Source organism: Callospermophilus lateralis, chromosome 18, assembly GCF_048772815.1.
Source record: "Callospermophilus lateralis isolate mCalLat2 chromosome 18, mCalLat2.hap1, whole genome shotgun sequence".
Classification (NCBI taxonomy): Eukaryota; Metazoa; Chordata; class Mammalia; order Rodentia; family Sciuridae; genus Callospermophilus; species Callospermophilus lateralis.
This window is the reverse complement of record NC_135322.1, coordinates 54,773,324-54,790,089: the sequence shown is the minus strand read 5'-3', so window position 1 is coordinate 54,790,089 and position 16,766 is coordinate 54,773,324. Positions and strand designations below refer to the sequence as shown.

At 43.8% G+C, this 16,766-nt stretch overlaps 1 protein-coding gene and 1 long non-coding RNA gene across 2 annotated transcripts in view; one reads left to right on the top strand and one right to left on the bottom strand.

Annotated features, from left to right (window-relative positions):
- Positions 1–233: 233 nt before the first annotated feature.
- Positions 234–16,766, bottom strand: part of Cog4 (component of oligomeric golgi complex 4) — a 30,568-nt gene continuing 14,035 nt past the window's right edge. The window contains exons 10-19 of the mRNA XM_076839242.2: positions 14,247–14,365; positions 12,957–13,123; positions 11,858–12,023; positions 6,518–6,580; positions 2,788–2,904; positions 2,331–2,423; positions 1,699–1,782; positions 1,389–1,490; positions 1,001–1,129; positions 234–785 (exon numbers count right to left, since the gene is read on the bottom strand). Of these exons, the coding sequence (XP_076695357.1) occupies positions 651–785; positions 1,001–1,129; positions 1,389–1,490; positions 1,699–1,782; positions 2,331–2,423; positions 2,788–2,904; positions 6,518–6,580; positions 11,858–12,023; positions 12,957–13,123; positions 14,247–14,365 (1,175 nt within the window). The 3' untranslated portion in view covers positions 234–650. The remainder of the gene's footprint in view (positions 786–1,000; positions 1,130–1,388; positions 1,491–1,698; positions 1,783–2,330; positions 2,424–2,787; positions 2,905–6,517; positions 6,581–11,857; positions 12,024–12,956; positions 13,124–14,246; positions 14,366–16,766) is intronic.
- Positions 6,461–16,520, top strand: LOC143384194 (uncharacterized). The gene is made up of 3 exons (XR_013089272.2): positions 6,461–6,722; positions 12,723–13,146; positions 16,470–16,520. It is a non-coding gene; the product is annotated as an uncharacterized LOC143384194 (long non-coding RNA).

Here is a 16,766-nt window from a genome sequence, read left to right as displayed (position 1 = left end):
TCCCACTTCTCTTGGCACTATAGGAAAACGGCCCTGGTGTGATCCAGCTTCTGGAACTGAGGGTCCAAGATGGGGGTGACAATATAGGATTGAATGAGGTTGCCTGTGGACATGAGGTGGCTGGGTACTGCCTTAAGTGTGGGAGGAGGCTGAGGTCTTAGGCATTTAACTTCACATTTCAGTACAACTGGCAGACCTGCCCTGCCTGGAACCAGCACACTGTGGCATCTTAGTAGTGTTTTTATTCTGATGTTTATTTGTAAACATCACAGCCTCTAGTCAAACCTAGTTCCCAAGTCCCCAGATGCACCCAAGTCCTCTAAGGTGCTGGCAGGGGCAGCATGTTCACTGCAGTGTTTGTGGGTAAGAGAATGACCACCCATGCAGAAGGCTAGCCTGGGCCACATGCTTACTGCCTTGGCCCTCCCATCTCTCTTGGTGGAGAAAGGCTATTCCCAAAGCACCACCCAGCTAGGTCTGAGGGTCAAGGATGGAGTAAGTCCAGGCCTTGTTTTCCTGCTGTCCGTAGTTGAATGGTCCTGAGCTGCAGGAGCTCCCAGAAGCCAGCCAGCCTCGCACTGCTCCTTGGCTATGGCTACTGAGGAACCAGTCCTTGAAGGGTGATGGGCTGGCTGGGCTCACTCTGGCAGCTATAGGCGCAACCTTTTGATGTCCTCACTGCGGAAGTCTATGCGCAGAGCCAGCACCTGACGCACTTCAGCAGGGGTGAGGCGCCATGTCAGTGGGCCAGAGTTGGCCCCCCAGTAATCTAGGATCTCAGTCACCTGTGTGTAAAAAGAGAAACCACTCAGCAAGGTGGGGGGCTATCCTGAGGGAAGGCCCTGGGCTCCACCAAGGGCAAAGCAGGGTACCTAGGAAGGGGAAGGTACCTCACAGGGTTGGGCTGCTGATAGACATGAGAAAGTGACAGGGATCCAAAATTTTGTTTTTGCCTCTTTCCAGTCTCTTTTCCTGGCTAGGCTGAGGAAGCTCCACATACCCGCTCCAGATTGAGGATTGTGGCCATCTGGGAGAGCCGGGCAAACTTGTCTCTTATGGTCCAGGTTGTCACGGTAGTAAGGTAGGCAATGAGTGACCTCAGCTCCTTGTCAAACTGGAGACCACCCAGCTGAAGAGAACACAAGCCAACGTTCTGTTTAAGGTGGACAAGCAGCACTAGTCTCCAACTGCCCTCAGAACTGAGAGACAAGGCCAGCTGGGCCTCAGGCAGTGCCAAGTGGCTTATTTGCTCTAGGGCATTAGAAGCCAGGGCAGGACTGGGCCCACAAACGCAGGGTCTGCAGGTGGCAGAGCACTGAAGTCTTGGGAAGGCATGACTTGTTTTCCTCAGACGAAAGAGGTGTGAATCTGGGCTCCCTTGACCTTACCCGGTTAAAGGTGGATTTCAGCACCACTTTCTCCAACTCGACGGCAACAAGGCTGGTCATGAGGCCGGTCAGGCTGTCATAGATGACTGGGGACAGGCTGGCCTGCACAGAGGCATGGTATCAGTGGAGTCCTGTCTAGCCCCTCTGTCTCTCACTGGAGTCTTCAGGAGAAGGGGACAATTACATAAGACCATGGGGGAGTATTTTCCAAGGCTGGGGCTCAGAGGGCTTTCAGAGTTTGCAGCAGATATGATAAGACACAAGCTGCTGGTGTGGGCAGAGATGGGTAGTTCTCTAAGCCCCCACTTACCTTGAACTCTGCCATTTGCTGTTCCAGGTTAAGGATGAACTGTTGTACCCAAGGGTCATTGGCCTCATAGTCATTGAATTCTTCCTATTGTCATGAAGCAAGGGGGGGGGGGGTCAACATGGGCCTCTAAGAAGTACCACTTACTCCCACCCCTCCTTTACCTCTCTATGAAAAAAAATGTAAGAGGCCCTTCCTCTCTGTAGCCTCTGACTCCTCCAGTTCAGAATCAGCTAGTCTTCCAGGCTGGCAGAACTGCTGCATCACACCTCTAGCCAGGGAAGAGCCCTGGGCTGTGGAGCCATGACAAACTATGGCAAGGCACCTGGCTGTCTGTTTCTCCTGCAGCTCATGTTTTATAGGAGCGAAATCACTAGGCTAAGGGAAAAAAATTCCTGAGTCTACAAGATGTGGGGCAAAAAAAGCCTCAGTAAAAAGAAATAGGTCTAGGCAAATTCCCTTCACATGTTTCTCTGATGTAGCAACAAGCTGTCTCTCGGGAGGAACCTAGTCTTTGAGAGATAGGTAGCTGAGCAGTACGCTAAGGTCTAGTGTGATCAGATGGCTCCACAGTCCTCTTGCTGGGGTGGGGAAAGGGTAAGCCTAGGCTTGTGGACTGCAGTGGTGAGGCTGACCTCCTCGATGTTGTGGGAGACAGAGAGAAAGGTGTTGATCCAAGGCTGCACCTGTGGTTTGACTGCTGTGCTGTTGAGCTCCGTCAGCCCTTCCTATGCAATGACAGGGCAGAGACACATCAGTCACACATACCCCACCCTTTCTGTTTTTTTCTATCCCTCCCTCAAGTGCAGGGTACTCTTGCAGCTCTGAGGCCCTCTACAAACCCTATGGAAAACAGAATGGAGATCATGCTCTTAAAAGGATCCAGAAACAAAAAAGGTCTTTTTTCCAGATCTGTGCAGATTCAGGTCCAGAATGAAGTCCTGAGGTTGTTTTAGTAAACTCTCAAAAGGAGATTTTATAGTGCCTAGTTCTTAGCAGCACCTGTGACTAAGGGCCAACAGCAAGTCAGAGTAACCAGCAGGTTACTTTGAGTATCTTTCTGAGGTACCACATGGAGATTCTGGAGCTTACCTGCAAAAGGTCTCGGAATTTGTTGGACACAGCAGCCAAGTCAGAAAGGCAGCTGTCAAACTTGGCCTGGGCCTGCTCACCTCCAATGCCCTGACTGAACAGCTTGGTGCAGTCACTCTAGGAGAGAACACAGCTTTAGACTACTAAGCACGCCTATGCCATGGGAATGAGAATGGTGAGGAAGTGCAGAGGAGGCCAATATGCAACCAGTCTCTTCTTCTTCTCCTTCAGCCCTTTTTTTGGGGGAGGGCAGGTACTGTGGATTTAACTCAGGGACACTTTACCATTGAGCTATATCCCCATCCCTTTTTAAAATTCTGAGTCAGGGTCTTACCAAGTTGCTCAGGATCTCACTAAGTTACTGAGGCTTGTCTTGAACTTGTGATCCTCCTGCCTCAGCCTCCCAAGTTGCCACTGCCTCCAGCCTTCTCTATGAGCAGCTTTGACCTATCTTATGCAAGAGTCCTTATGGCCTTCAAAAAACCTGAATTCTATTCTTGTGGCTCTTCAGTTGGCTCCTACTTCCTACTGTAATATAGGGAGAGGGGAGGTGAAGAAAAAACATGCCAGAAATTTTTTTATACCTTTAGAGCCAGACATTTTGAGGTTCAAGTCCTGGATCAGCCATGTATTTGTTGAGTGACCTTGGGCAAATGATTTAAAGTTTCTGAGATTTAATTTCCCTATCCATAAAACAGGAACATAGATTCCTCTTCCCTTGGTGTTTGCGAATTGTATGAGATAATACACAAAATGCCTGGTGTATTGTAAGCACTATGGAGATACTCATCATTATCATTTTGTGGTACTGGGACCCTTTACCCCAGAGTGACATTTCCAGCCCTTTTTTCTTTTGACAGTTTTTGTTGTTGTTTTTTAATATTATTTCTTACTTATAGATATACATAAAACCTTTATTTTATTTATTTTTATGTAGTGCTGAGGATTGAACCCAGTGCCTTGTGTGTGTTAGGCAAGTGCTCTACCATTAAGCTATAACCCCAGCAAGGGTCTTGCTAAGTTGCTGAGGCTGGCCTCAAACTTTTGATCCTCCTGTCTCAGCCTCCTGAGTGGTTACCATGCCTGGCTGACACTATTATTGCTGTACTTTTTACCTCTTCAATATTTAGGTCTGACTGTCAAAGGGAAATTATCATGGTCATTACTGAGATTTAACTAAGGCACAGAGAATTTTTTTTTTTTTATATTTATTTTTTAGTTATCGGTGGACACAACATCTTTGCTTGTACGTGGTGCTGAGAATCGAACCCGGGCCGCACGCATGCCAGACGCTACCGCTTGAGCCACATCCCCAGCCCCAAGGCACAGAGAATTTAATAACTTATTAAAGCCATAGCAGTAGGTTGTGGAACTGGGATTGTACCTCAAGAATTACAGCTTCAGGGTGTTTGTTCCTGATCACTGCACTACAGCCCACGTGTAGAGAACTTCATAGGGGTCCTGCCTGAAGCTCATGGTAATTTGGGTTGCCAGGAGCTGCCCACATTTCTTGTAGTAGTCCTTAGAAAGTCTGCTGTTTTGGATACAGCAGAAGCAGTGTGGAGAGATGCAAATGAACTGGTTTATTGGGCAGCAGACCCAGCTCCCACACTCAGCCTGTTCACCTCCTCTGGAAATGGGTATCAGCCCCCTGAATCTGCTTATCACAAAGGGCTGCTGATGAGGCTGAGAAAGAGTATCTTTGAAATGCAAGTCTAATTTATGGGAATTTCTCCGTTTTTTTGCTATCCACCTTTTCTTTTATTTGGCTAATTCTACTGGCTTAGTTATGAATGTCTAACATTTCCTAAAATTTTACTTAAAAATACAACAGATTGACAATGATGAAGCCATGCAGAGTGCTGTGGTGTACGCCTATAATCCCAGTGGCTGGGGAGGCTGAGGCAGGAGGATTGCAAGCTGAAGGCCAGCCTCAGCATCTTAGTGAGACTCTCTCAAAAAAAAAAGGAGCGGGGGCTGGGGATGTAGCTCAGCAGAAAAGTGCCCCTGGGTTAAATCTCCATTGCCAAAAACAAACAAAACACTCAAACAGGCTGATGCTAGGAATACAATCTCAAGTGCCATGACTTAAAAACAATGATGAAAGCCTCCTTGTTAAACACACCACACAAGAGACACGTTATTGATACATTGTGGGCATCACCTTATTTTATTCTATTTGAGAGCCTCCTTGGGGTAAATTCCTAAGTTAGTCCATATCTCTATATCCTGAGCTCAGGAACTCTGTTAGCTACTAGGCCTGTGTGCTGATTCCAGCCTCTTCCTTGGTCTTCACAGTGCCCACTTCACAACAGCTTATGCAAACAGCCCTTTGCCTCTGCTGCAAAGCCTTTGCCTCTATAGTAGTACCCACTGGAGGCAGGACCCTAGCCTCCTTCGTATCCCAGAGGCTGAGTCTAGGAGTGGAGAAGAATTGGGCACCTCATTTCCTAATATTTAGCAAAGTGACTGATCCATGCTATTCTTTTTGTTGTTTTTTAATACCAGGAATTGAACCCAGAGGTGCTTTATCTCTGAGCCACATCCCCAACCCTTTTTATTTTGAGACAGGGTCTCTCAAATTGCTCAGTTAGTTGCTGAGGCTGGCTTTCAACTTTCAATCCTCTTTCCTCAGCCTCTCAAGGGACTAGGATTATAGCATACACCAGTCATGCTGTTATTTAACTGTTATAATTAATAAGTATCATTGAGGGGCTGGGGATGTGGCTCAAGCGGTAGCGCGCTTGCCTGGCATGCGTGTGGCCTGGGTTCGATCCTCAGCACCACATACAAAACAAAAGATGTTGTGTCCGTCGAAACTAAAAAATAAATATTAAAAAAAAAAAAGTACCACTGAATGCCTCTTCTGTATCAGGTGTTTTATATTATTGTATCATTTGACTATAACTTCCTTGGGGAAGAGGTTATGATTCCTGCTTTAAAAGTGAGGAGGCTGGGGCTGTAGCTCAGTGGTAGAGCATTTGCCTAGCATGTGCGGCACTGGGTTTGATCCTTAGCCCAACATAAAAATAAACAAATGAAATAAAGGCATACCGACCATCTACAAGTACTAAATAAATAAACAAAAAAGTGAGGAGACCGAGGCTCAGGAAGGTTATGGAACTTGCCTAAAGCCACAGAACTGGTCAGAGATCAAGTGGAGATTTGAACTCCATAGTATCTGACTTCATAGTCCATGCAATTTCTCCTCAACTCTGCTGCCTTCCTTTAAAATAACAGCAACTAAAAAAGTAAACAAACCAACAAGAACCCAGCTAATAGCTTGAACAGGGTTTGGGGATCCTTATTTAATGTCATATCCAGAGTTTTGTCATAAAAATAGTATACTTTTTTTGTAAAGTGTTTTCACCCTGTTTTTCATTAGGTTACCCAACAAACCCAAAGTAGGGCAGGGTAGAGATCTGTCCCCCATTTTACAGATGACAAAACTAAGGCTCAGGATACTAAGGCTCAGAGTTAAGGGACTTGGCTAAGGTTCTATGTCAAATATGAGCTGGAAGATCTAATTTGAATTCTAGTCTTCCTACTCATGGCCAGAGCTTTCCCCATGGTCCACAGATGTCTTGTTATCATGATAATCACTAATGAATCCCCCTGAGTATGGCTCTATGTGAGAGAATGCTCCAGTCCCCACCATAATGAGTACAGGGCTCTTTCTCAAAATGGCAAGCTATAGCTGCTAAAAGCTGATAGGCAATTTCCCTTGTACCTCCAGAGTCTTCTTCAGAGTGGAGATGTTTTCACTGCAGACTTCCACATTGTTCAGAGTCACCTGCGATATGAAGAAGGAAAAATGTGAGGTCCTGTTCATTGTGCTTGCTGCCTACTCCAATGCCAGACTGGCTGTCAGTTTACTCCATGAGGCTCAGAGAGGGCTCTAAGATGCTAAGGAAAGCCCGCATCACCGACATCAGGTGGGATACTTAGATCTTGGACTGGGGAGAATGGTGAACAAGGCTCACCCTTTCTTCTGTGCCTGATGCCAAGACAGCAAAGCATCAGGACTGCACAGGTAGAGCCTAGTTTCCAGGTCTTTTTGCTCCATGTTACTTACAGAACAGAAATGACTCAGGCACACAGGTCAAGGATAAGTCCTGGCCTCCAAATTGGCAATCCTGCGCTAGGGATGTAAGGTCTGATGTTTACTTACCAAGAGCTTCCAGGGAGCCTGCCACCCAGTAGGCATTTTCTCAACTATTATCTCACTACCTCTACTGAATACCTGCCTAAAAGTATTATCAGGTCCTGTTTATAGGAGTAGGAAATGATACTCTTTAGCCGGTAAAATGGTTCACCAAGGTCAGCCGACATTGACAGACTAAATATTTACTGAGTACTTGCTATGGGCCATGCACTGTTCCAGACATCTGGGAGAAAGCAGTTCACCAAACAGACAAAATCCACCCGCTCAGGGCAGGGGAATAGCTCAGTGGTAGAGTGTATGTTCAGAATGTGTGAGGCCTAGGTTCAATTTCCAGTGTGCACAATGCACACACACGGCACAATACCATCTGCTACAATAGAGCTGACATTCTTGAAGGGAAATCGGATAGTAAACAAATATATGTATTATATTAAATATATGTCAGGTGGTGATAAATACTATGAAGAAAATAAAACAGGTACGGGGACAGAAACTCAAAAAGTGATAAGGCTGGCTGGGAACAGTGGTGCATACACATAATCCTAGTGGTTTGGGAGGCTGAGGCAGGAGGATCACAAGTTCAAAGCCTCAGCAACTTAGTGAGGCCCTAAGCAACCAGTGAGACCCTGTCTCTAAATAAAAATACAAAAAAAGGGCTGGGGATGTGGCTCATGGTTAAGTGCCCCTGCATTCAACCCCTGGTACCAAAAAACAAACAAAAAAACAAACCCCAAACCAAAACCAAAACCCAAAGCTAGTGATTAAGGCCACATGGTTGAAACCAGGATTAGAATTCAGGGGGGTCCCCACTCTGGGCCAACAGCTCCTTCTTTCATTACTCACTTGCCTTAGAGACTAGAAGCAGCATGTGACAAAAGTGATTATCAAGGCACAAACTCCTATAGCTACGTAGAGGAAAGCAGAACTGCTTTGATCTGTAGAATGCTAGGGAGGCTGTGTGGCAGAGTTGGTGGCTGAGTTGAACTTGTAAGGCTGAAATGGTTCTGAGAGGTGATGAGGGTGAGTACACTTCTGCACCCCATCAGCCTCTCCAGCTCACTATTCTATTTGGGATGTGTATATATTGCTAGGTTTTGAAACCAGGGTCTCATACATGCTAGACAAGCTCTCTACCACTGAGCAACACTCTCCAGTCCACTGATACTTTCTCAGGGGTACATAGTTTCCTGACATTATCTGGTATACATGTTTCTTATCTGCTTTTTCCATTAGAATGAGATCCGTGAAGGCAGGACCTAGCCTGTTTTCACCACCACTATATCTCTAGTACAGTACTATTTGACTTCTTGATAATGCAAAGATTCTAAATCTGAACTGTCTAGTATACCAGCCCCTAGCTATCTATGGTTACTGAGCACTTGAAATGTGCGCTGCATGACTCAGGGACTGGATTTTTAAATATAACTTCAAGTTTTTTTTTTTTTTTTTTTTGAGAGAGAGAGAGAGAGAGAGAGAGAGAGAGAGAGAGAGAGAGAGACAGAGAGAGAATTTTATTATTTATTTTTTAGTTATCGGCGGACACAACATCTTTGTTTGTATGTGGTGCTGAGGATCGAACCCGGGCCGCACGCATGCCAGGCGAGCGCACTACCGCTTGAGCCACATCCCCAGCCCATAACTTTAAGTTTTTAAGATTTTTTTAAATTTACTTACTAATTTTTTGCAGTACTGAGGATCAAACCCAGGGAGCTCTGCCACTTAGGTATATCCCCAGACCTTTTTATCTTTTGAGACAGTTGCTCAGAATGGTTTTGAATTTGCAATCATTCTGCCTTGGTCTGAGTCACCAGGATCACAGGCATCTGCCACTACACTCAGATTAAATATAAATTTATTTTTAGTTCTAAATTTAAATTTATTTATTTATTTATTTTTTGATACCAGGGATTGAACTCAGGGGCACTCAAGCACTGAGCCACATCCCCAGCCCTATTTTGTATTTTATTTAGAGGCAAGGTCTCACTGAGTTGCTTAGAGCCTTGCTTTTGCTGAGGCTGGCTTTGAACTTGTGATCCTCCTGCCTCAGTCTCCGAGGCCGCTGGGATTACAAACGTGTGCCATCACGCCTGGATTAAATGTAAATTTAAATAGCCTCTGTGGCTAGTAGCTATATGTTGGACAGCTCACCTATAGAACCTAGGATGGTGCCTGACATACAGAAGCTTATCAAGCAGTATTTGTTGAGTGAGTAAATTAAAGAATGCACTCTGGAAAAGGGATAATGTAAGAAAATGCAGAATGGCAGAAAAACTCTGAAATGTTTGGAAGACCAACAGAGCTCACAGATACACAGAGGGAGTGACAGTGACACAGATCTACAGGGGTAGGTGAGGTCTGACTAGACTTTCAGTGCTGTGCTGAATAGCTCGCCCTTTGTTCTGTGGTCAGTGGAATGGCACTGAGGACTCTTCAGAGAAAAGTTTTATACATCTGGGTGTAATCCCAGTTACTTGGGAGGCTAAAGCAGGAGGATCAAAAGTTTAAGGCCATCAAGAACTATGTAATGTTTTGAACAACCAACAATAAAAAAAAGAAAAAGAAAAAAAAAAAAAAAGTTTAAGGCCAGCCTAGGAAACTTAGCAGGACCCTGTCTCAAAATAAAACAAAAAGGGATAGGGATGTAGCTCAGACTTACTTGCCTAGTATGTGTAAGACCCTGGATCAATCCTCAGTACTATAAGAAAGAGAAAGTAAGGACAGAAGGAAGGGGAGGCAGAAAGCTGAATGCCACATGAGCACTGCTGTAGTGTACAAATACTATTCTATAGGTTGTGAGTGGGAGCAATTTGAGAGGTCTCAGTGTCTCTAGACTGGTGTGCTGGTGGCATGGCCAGGAGGGCAGAGTAGGGAAGAGCCATAAGTCAGGAATTTAAGGATCTCAGGATTAAGGAGAATCCCAGAACTCCAGGGATTGAGACTGGGAAGTCCTTCCTCTGACTGCTTCCCTTGCTGGCTTCCTGCAGTCTATACTGAAGAATCACTGTTGACAGTGCTGCTTAGGCCACTCTGAGTATGGAGGGAAAAGGCTAAAGGCCACAATACAAACATGCTTATTTAATAAGTTTTCAGAGAAATAACTGCACTGTCTTGACAGCTGAAGGATGAAGGCCACAACATGAATGTTTCCAAGGCATTTAAGGACACCAAAAATAACTGCCATAAGGGGAAAATGGATTTGAATTCAGATGGTATTGATTTCAAAGTTTCCCTTGTACTGACAATCCTTGTAAGCATGGATTCACAGGGCTTATCCTGCTCATGAAAAATGATATGTTAGTACAGTTGGGAAATTCATTCTAACAGGCAAATGAATCAAAAGTATCATAAAAGGTAGGCTCTGTGGTGGGAGTGATGATATTTTTAAGTGTTTGGCATAAGGAAAACTAGAAATTTATCACCAAGCATTTAGCACCACCTTTCTTTTTGGCCTTATCTTCTGGATCCTCCAACAATGAAGCTTTCTGAATGGGAGGTCCTCACAGAGCAAGGAGTGAGTTGAAGGCATACTGGCCAGCCTTGAGGAAGTGTGGAGTCAAGTGGAAAACAGGACTGGAAAGATTTGGGAGGACTTAAATAGATGACCAGGTAAAGACATCTAGCTTTTATGGGGTAGGCAGCAAAGCCAATGAAAGCTTCTGCACACAGAAATGAATGAATCTTTAAAATCAGTTCATGATGCTCGTTGCTGGAAATTTTGGCAAAGTTCTCCAAAGGTACCACATTTCACAGGTAACAATTTCTCGAAGCTGATCCTCTTTTCTGGCAACAATTGCAATATCCCAGATTGAAGGAACTCATGCCCAGGGAAAATACTTTCAGTGACAAAAGTGAGTGGGGCTGCTTAAATAGTCTTCACACTAACCAGTCTGACAGACTGGTTAATGTGGTTCCCCTGCACAGGGACAAGGTAGATTTTAGTAAGTTAGGACTTCTGTCTCTAAAAACAATAGCTTTGAACTCTTTTGGGGTTACAGACCTCTTTAATAATCTGACAGACTAAGGACCTTACTTCTAGAAAAATGTATATATACAATTTTGCATCCATCCCCATCTACGGACTGGTGATGGAGAGCTCTGTTATTGGATATTTCCTTCAGTCTCTGAGCCTCAGAAGCCAAGACTCAGAATCTAGCCACTATTAAGGATGGAGCATAATGGACTTGTGACAGTGCTATTCCCACTCGGGCCAAGAGGCATGGGCCAGAGAGGCCTGATAATGAACTTCAGAGTCCTGTGTTCCCAGTGACTCATCATGAACTGGATGTTACTTTCTAGAAAACCTTTCATTCTTCCATGCTTCTCCATTTTCAACTGTCACAAAAATTTGCCCTGTAAGACTCATTGCTTCAATTGTACCTGTCATTTATTCTAAGCAGCTAAGGGCTATAACAGGGTCACCTTTCCAAAGGAAGTTGCTAGAAAAGCAGTCTTGGTAGGCATTAGCACCTACCCCTTCTGTGAGCCTCTCCTCAGAGAAGCAGTCTGGAGACCTGGCAGATGCACACCAAGCTGGCTACCCTGTGGGACCACTGAAGAGCCAGGCAGAGGTTTTGGGAATGAGCATTCAGGAGAGTTGAGGAGCCCAGTCTTCCAGCAGGAAAAAGTGCATATTTAGGCTGTGGGTGTGGCTCAGTGGTAGGGTGCTTGCCCAGCATGTGTGAGGCCTTGGGTTCAATCTCCAGCATCCCCCACCCCCCAAAAAAGCATATCTTGGGCTCAGGCTGCTCAGAATAGGTCCCTGCATAAGAGCCTCATAGAGACTTTTTTCTGTACAGATACTGAAGGCAAAGTCTTCACCTTGAGGCTTTTTATACTATGGCTTAGAGGTTACAGTTTAACCTCTCAAGAAAAACTGACCCAGGTCCCAATCTTTGGGTCACCTACCAGAAAGGACAGCTTGGCCTCATCAGTGCTCTCGATGCCTTTTGTGTCAAATTTGCCCTGTTGGAGGCTGCTGTGCATGATGTTCACGGCACTTGTCACCCCACGCTGGATATCCTGTAAGGTGGTTGCTGGGAAGCCCATCCGTAGCTTGTTACACAGAACGTCCCTAGGGGGCAGAATGGCATATGGGGAGTGACAGTGCTCAACCTGGCCTCTAGGACGGTATGACTGAAGTGTCCATAACCCTAACCAGCAGCACCATTTATTCTTCTGGGGAGATAACTAAATCCTGTAGACCACTATAGGAGACCTCAGGACTCAGGGTATGACAGTAATCAACACTCCCTCAAGCATACAAAAATTTACAGAGGAGATTGAACTTTTTTTTTTTTTTTTTTAATTGATGGGACATCAACTCATTACATAGCAGAGTTGGGGGAAGGGAAAGGAAGAATTCAGTTTCTACACTGTCTATTCTATGATGATATTGATGATGTCATTTTAGTTGTGCCTTTAGCCAATGTACTTCTTATGAGGCTTTTAGTTATTACTACTGAACTCTAACAAAGAGGAGGCAGTACAGCTTAGTGAAAGGCAGTACCATGTAGGAGTTGAGAGGAAAGGTTTTGAATCAGTTCTGGACTCTACTACATCACTTATGGGGTAAGTAATCTTTGACAAGGTATAGAATCTCACTAAGCCCCAGTTTCTACATCTACAAAATACAGCTAATAGCTCTTACCTCATAGGGTTGTTACTAGAACTAAAAGAGTAAGGAATTAGCAGTGCCTGGCTCGCAGAAATAGTAACTATGATAATTATTATAACTACTGTTTTCATCTGAATCACCTCTTTTTCTTCCTAGGTTTAAGACCAAAGACGACCCCTTCATCCCAATGGAGGGAACAGAAATTTGCACTTAAGGTACCTCCCTGATGGGTATCTGCTGGGAGCCAAGGATGTTGTGTTAAGGATAGGAGTTTTTATTTTATACAGACCTGAACTAGAATCATAAAGAAAATTAAGAAACAAATGGGCTTGGGAATCAATTACTCCTAAAACCTTTGTACCTGAGAAGCAGAAAGGCAGTCAAGTGTACCTGAAGTCAGCCTCTAATTCTGTGGTAGCAAGGTTGATCATGGCACAGAGACAGTCGATGCTGGAGCTGGACAGAGCTCGCCCAATGCACTTCTTAACAATGTAGAAGACGTCATCTACCATGCTGGATGTCAACTGACCCTTCTCATAGGTGTCAAGAGCCACAGCCTACCCAAAAGACAAAGCACCCAGTGAGTATCCCAGTTCTGCATGTCATGTTCTAGATGGTTCTGGTTATATAGTTCTGGCTTTGCTCCCTTTTCTATATCTTACCCATGTTTCTCACAATATAGCATATTCTTTTTTTTTTTTTTTTGTATTAGGGATTGAACTCAGGGGCCCTTAACCACTGAACCACATCCCCAACCTTTTTTTTTTTTTTTGTATTTTTATTTAGAGACAGGGTCTCACTGAGTTGCTTAGGGCCTCAATAAGTTGCTGAGGCTGGCTTTGAACTCAAGATCCTCATCTCAGGCTCCTCCCAAGCCACTGGGATTATAGGCATGTGTCATCACACCCTGTGATATATGGCATATTCTTCTCACAAGCTTGCCAAAATAGATAGCTTCTCTATATTGATTACTACATCATGAAATTTTATGTTGATGGCCTTTGTCTTGGAAACATCCATCACCTAGGATTTCAGACATAGGAGACCCTACTTCCTCAAGGCTCCTCACCCACATACCTCCAGGAAGGTTGGGAACAAGTAGGCTCCCTGGGGAGCAGAGCTGTTCTTTTGTATTCTTTGGAAAAGAAATCCCAATTTGGTATATGAACAGTTATGACAACAGTTATGGTAAGAGTATCCAAAGGGCTGGGGAGATAGCTCAGTTGGTACAGTGCTTGCCTTGCACGCACCAGGCCCTGGGTTCAAGCCCCAGCACCACAAAACAAACACAAAAACAAGAGTATCCAAAAATACTTCTTATCATACAAAGTAGTGATACTCAGTCCACATGTAAAATTATTCTTAAAGCAGGACCAAGCTGGGCGCCATGGCGCACGCCTGTAATCTAGTGGCTCAGGAGACTAAGGCAGGAGGATTGCAAGTTCAAAGCCAGCCTCAGCAACTCAGCAAGACTCTGTCTCTAAACAAAATACAAAAAAAAAAAAAAAAAAAAAAAAAAGGACTGAGGATGTGGCTTAGTGGTTAAGTGCCCCTGACTTCAACCCCTGGTACAAAAAAAAAAAAAAAAAAAAAGGACCAAAAAATATGACAGGCCTCAGCTACTTCCTTTAGCTTGGCTTCTTGGGACAAGCAGCCCCATATATTTGTCCTCTGTCCTACCTTATTGACAGTCTCCCTCATGAAGTATTCCTCCATCGTAATATACAATCCAATTAGCTCCTGCATGGTACAGCTCAGTAGGCAGTTATTGAGGAGTTTGTCCAGGCACTTCTGGTGCTCTAGGGGATAGCAAAGATAGGAATATTCATTTTTTTTCCCCAAGGGTTTGGGAACAACTTTTTTCATTTTTTTTTTTAAAGGTTCTTTTTTGTTCCAAATACATACCTGACTTTACATGGTTATAATCATAGCACAAATGCAATATCTATTTTGCTTTAAAATCATATCACAAATCATTTCTATATGTTTATTTATTCATTTTTCCCAGTGTAGCTTACTTTTTTTTAGTACTGGGGATTGAACCCAGGAGAGCTTTACCACTAAGCTATCTCCCTAACCCTTTTTATTTTGAGATGGGGCCTTTCTAAGTTGCCCAGGTTGGCCTTAAACTTGCCAAGGCTGGCTCAATTTGTGATCTTCTTGCTTCAGCTTCCTGAGTCATTGGACTAGTCAGGAGCATGCCATTGTGCCTGGCTTAGGTTACTTTTTTTTTTTGTGTGTGTGTGTGTGGTATTATGAATTGCACCCAGGGCTTCACATATGCTAGGCAAGTACTCTACCACTGAGATTATATCCCCAGCTCTTAGCTTACTTATTTTTTTGTATCAGGGCTTGAACTCAGGGGCACTCAACCACTGAGCCACATCCCCAGCCCTTTTAAGTCTTTATTTTGGGACAGGGTCTTACTAAATTGCTGAAGCTGGCTTTGAACTTGTGATCCTCCTACTTCAGCCTCCTACGTGACTGAGATTACAGATGTACACCACTGTGCTGGCTATTACTTATTTTTAATGGCTATACAAATAATCCATATTATTTTAGCTGATCTCCTATTTTTAGACATCTGGGTTATTTCCAAGTGTTTTGCCACTATTGGAGATAAGAAGATAGCCTCATAATTGGAGGTAACAGTGTAGACTTTGGTACAAACAACTTTTTACTCTATTTTTATTATTTTCTTAGGATTAATACTAAGAGTCAAAAGATATAGCTTTCCAGGGCAAAGACTGAAATATAGTGGATACAGAACATTTCATTTTCTAAACTAGCAGTATTCAATAGGAGTTTCTGTGATGATAGAAATATTCTATATCTATGTTGTCCACTATCCTAGCCAACAGCCATGGCAGCTACTAAACACCTCAAATGTAGCTAGTGGGATTGAGGACCTAAAGTTTAAAATATAATTTTAATGAAATCTGAATTTCAGTGGTTACATGTGGCTGCTGGCTACTATATTGACAACATAGCTTTAAACCGTATGTACACTGATGAGCACCAAACTCCTAATCAGAATACATTTTTCTTTAAATGTCAAATTAGTAAATCCCTTGCTGTGTCTCATTGGTACAATCCAAGTAGCATGCCATAGACACTGGATGGGTCTCAAATCCCCAGTTCAGGAACTCTGCAGGTACTTGTCCAGCAGGAATTTGAGAGTTTTTTTTTTTTTTTTTTTTTAAAGACAATGTTTCAAAGGAGGCCCAGGCTGGCTTGAATACCCAGGCTCAAGCCTCAATGTCCTGTATATCTGGGACTATAGGCATGCACCACTGCACTGGGAAAATGGTCATCTTAAAAACCTGGAAAGTCAGGTGGGCACACTGGTGTGTGCCTCTAGTCCCAGCTATTCAGGAGGCTAAGGAGGGAAGATCCCTTGAGCCTAGAAGTTGGAGACCAGCCTTGGCAACATAGTGAGACCCCATCTCATGACAAATACTGGAGAGTCAATCTGTAATTGAAGTTAGACTATGCCCCCCCGCCTTCCTTCAATTTTCATTATCCCCTCAAATAAGTGTGAGTGGTGGAGCTGGGCATGGTGGCACACTCAGGAGGTTAAGGCCCTAAGCAACATAGGAGGAACCTGTCTCAAAAAATAAAAAAGGGCAGGGGATTTAGCTCAGTGGCAAAGGGCCACTGGGTTCAATCCCTGATACCCTCCCTGCAAAAAAAAAAAAAAAAATGTGAGTAGTGGAACTGGAAGGCTGGGAAGGGGATAAAAACTTCCTCTGTATCATATATTTTAAAAATTTTTATTGAGGTATAATTTCACAAATTTATCCACTGTATGTGTACAATTCAATAATTTTTAATAACTTTATAGATTTGTGCAACAATTTCCATAATCAGTTTTGTTAATATTTCTTGTTGTTTTCTTTTTAGTGTTGGGGATCAAACCCAAGACCTCACACATGACATGTAAGTGCCCTGTCACTAAGCCACATCTCTGGCCATAGTTTTATAACATTTCTATCATTCCCCAAAGTTCCCTAGTGCAGTTAAATAAGTTTTTTTGTTAAACTATCTATCATGTACACATCTCCAAAAATCTGACAACAAAACTAAACCAGAGCTGGCATAAAGCAGCGTGCAGTGAAAAGAACAGGGGCAAATCATTTAAAACTGAGTATCAGTTTTCCTTGCCTATAAAATATTTAAATGGCCCTCAGAGGTCCAGTC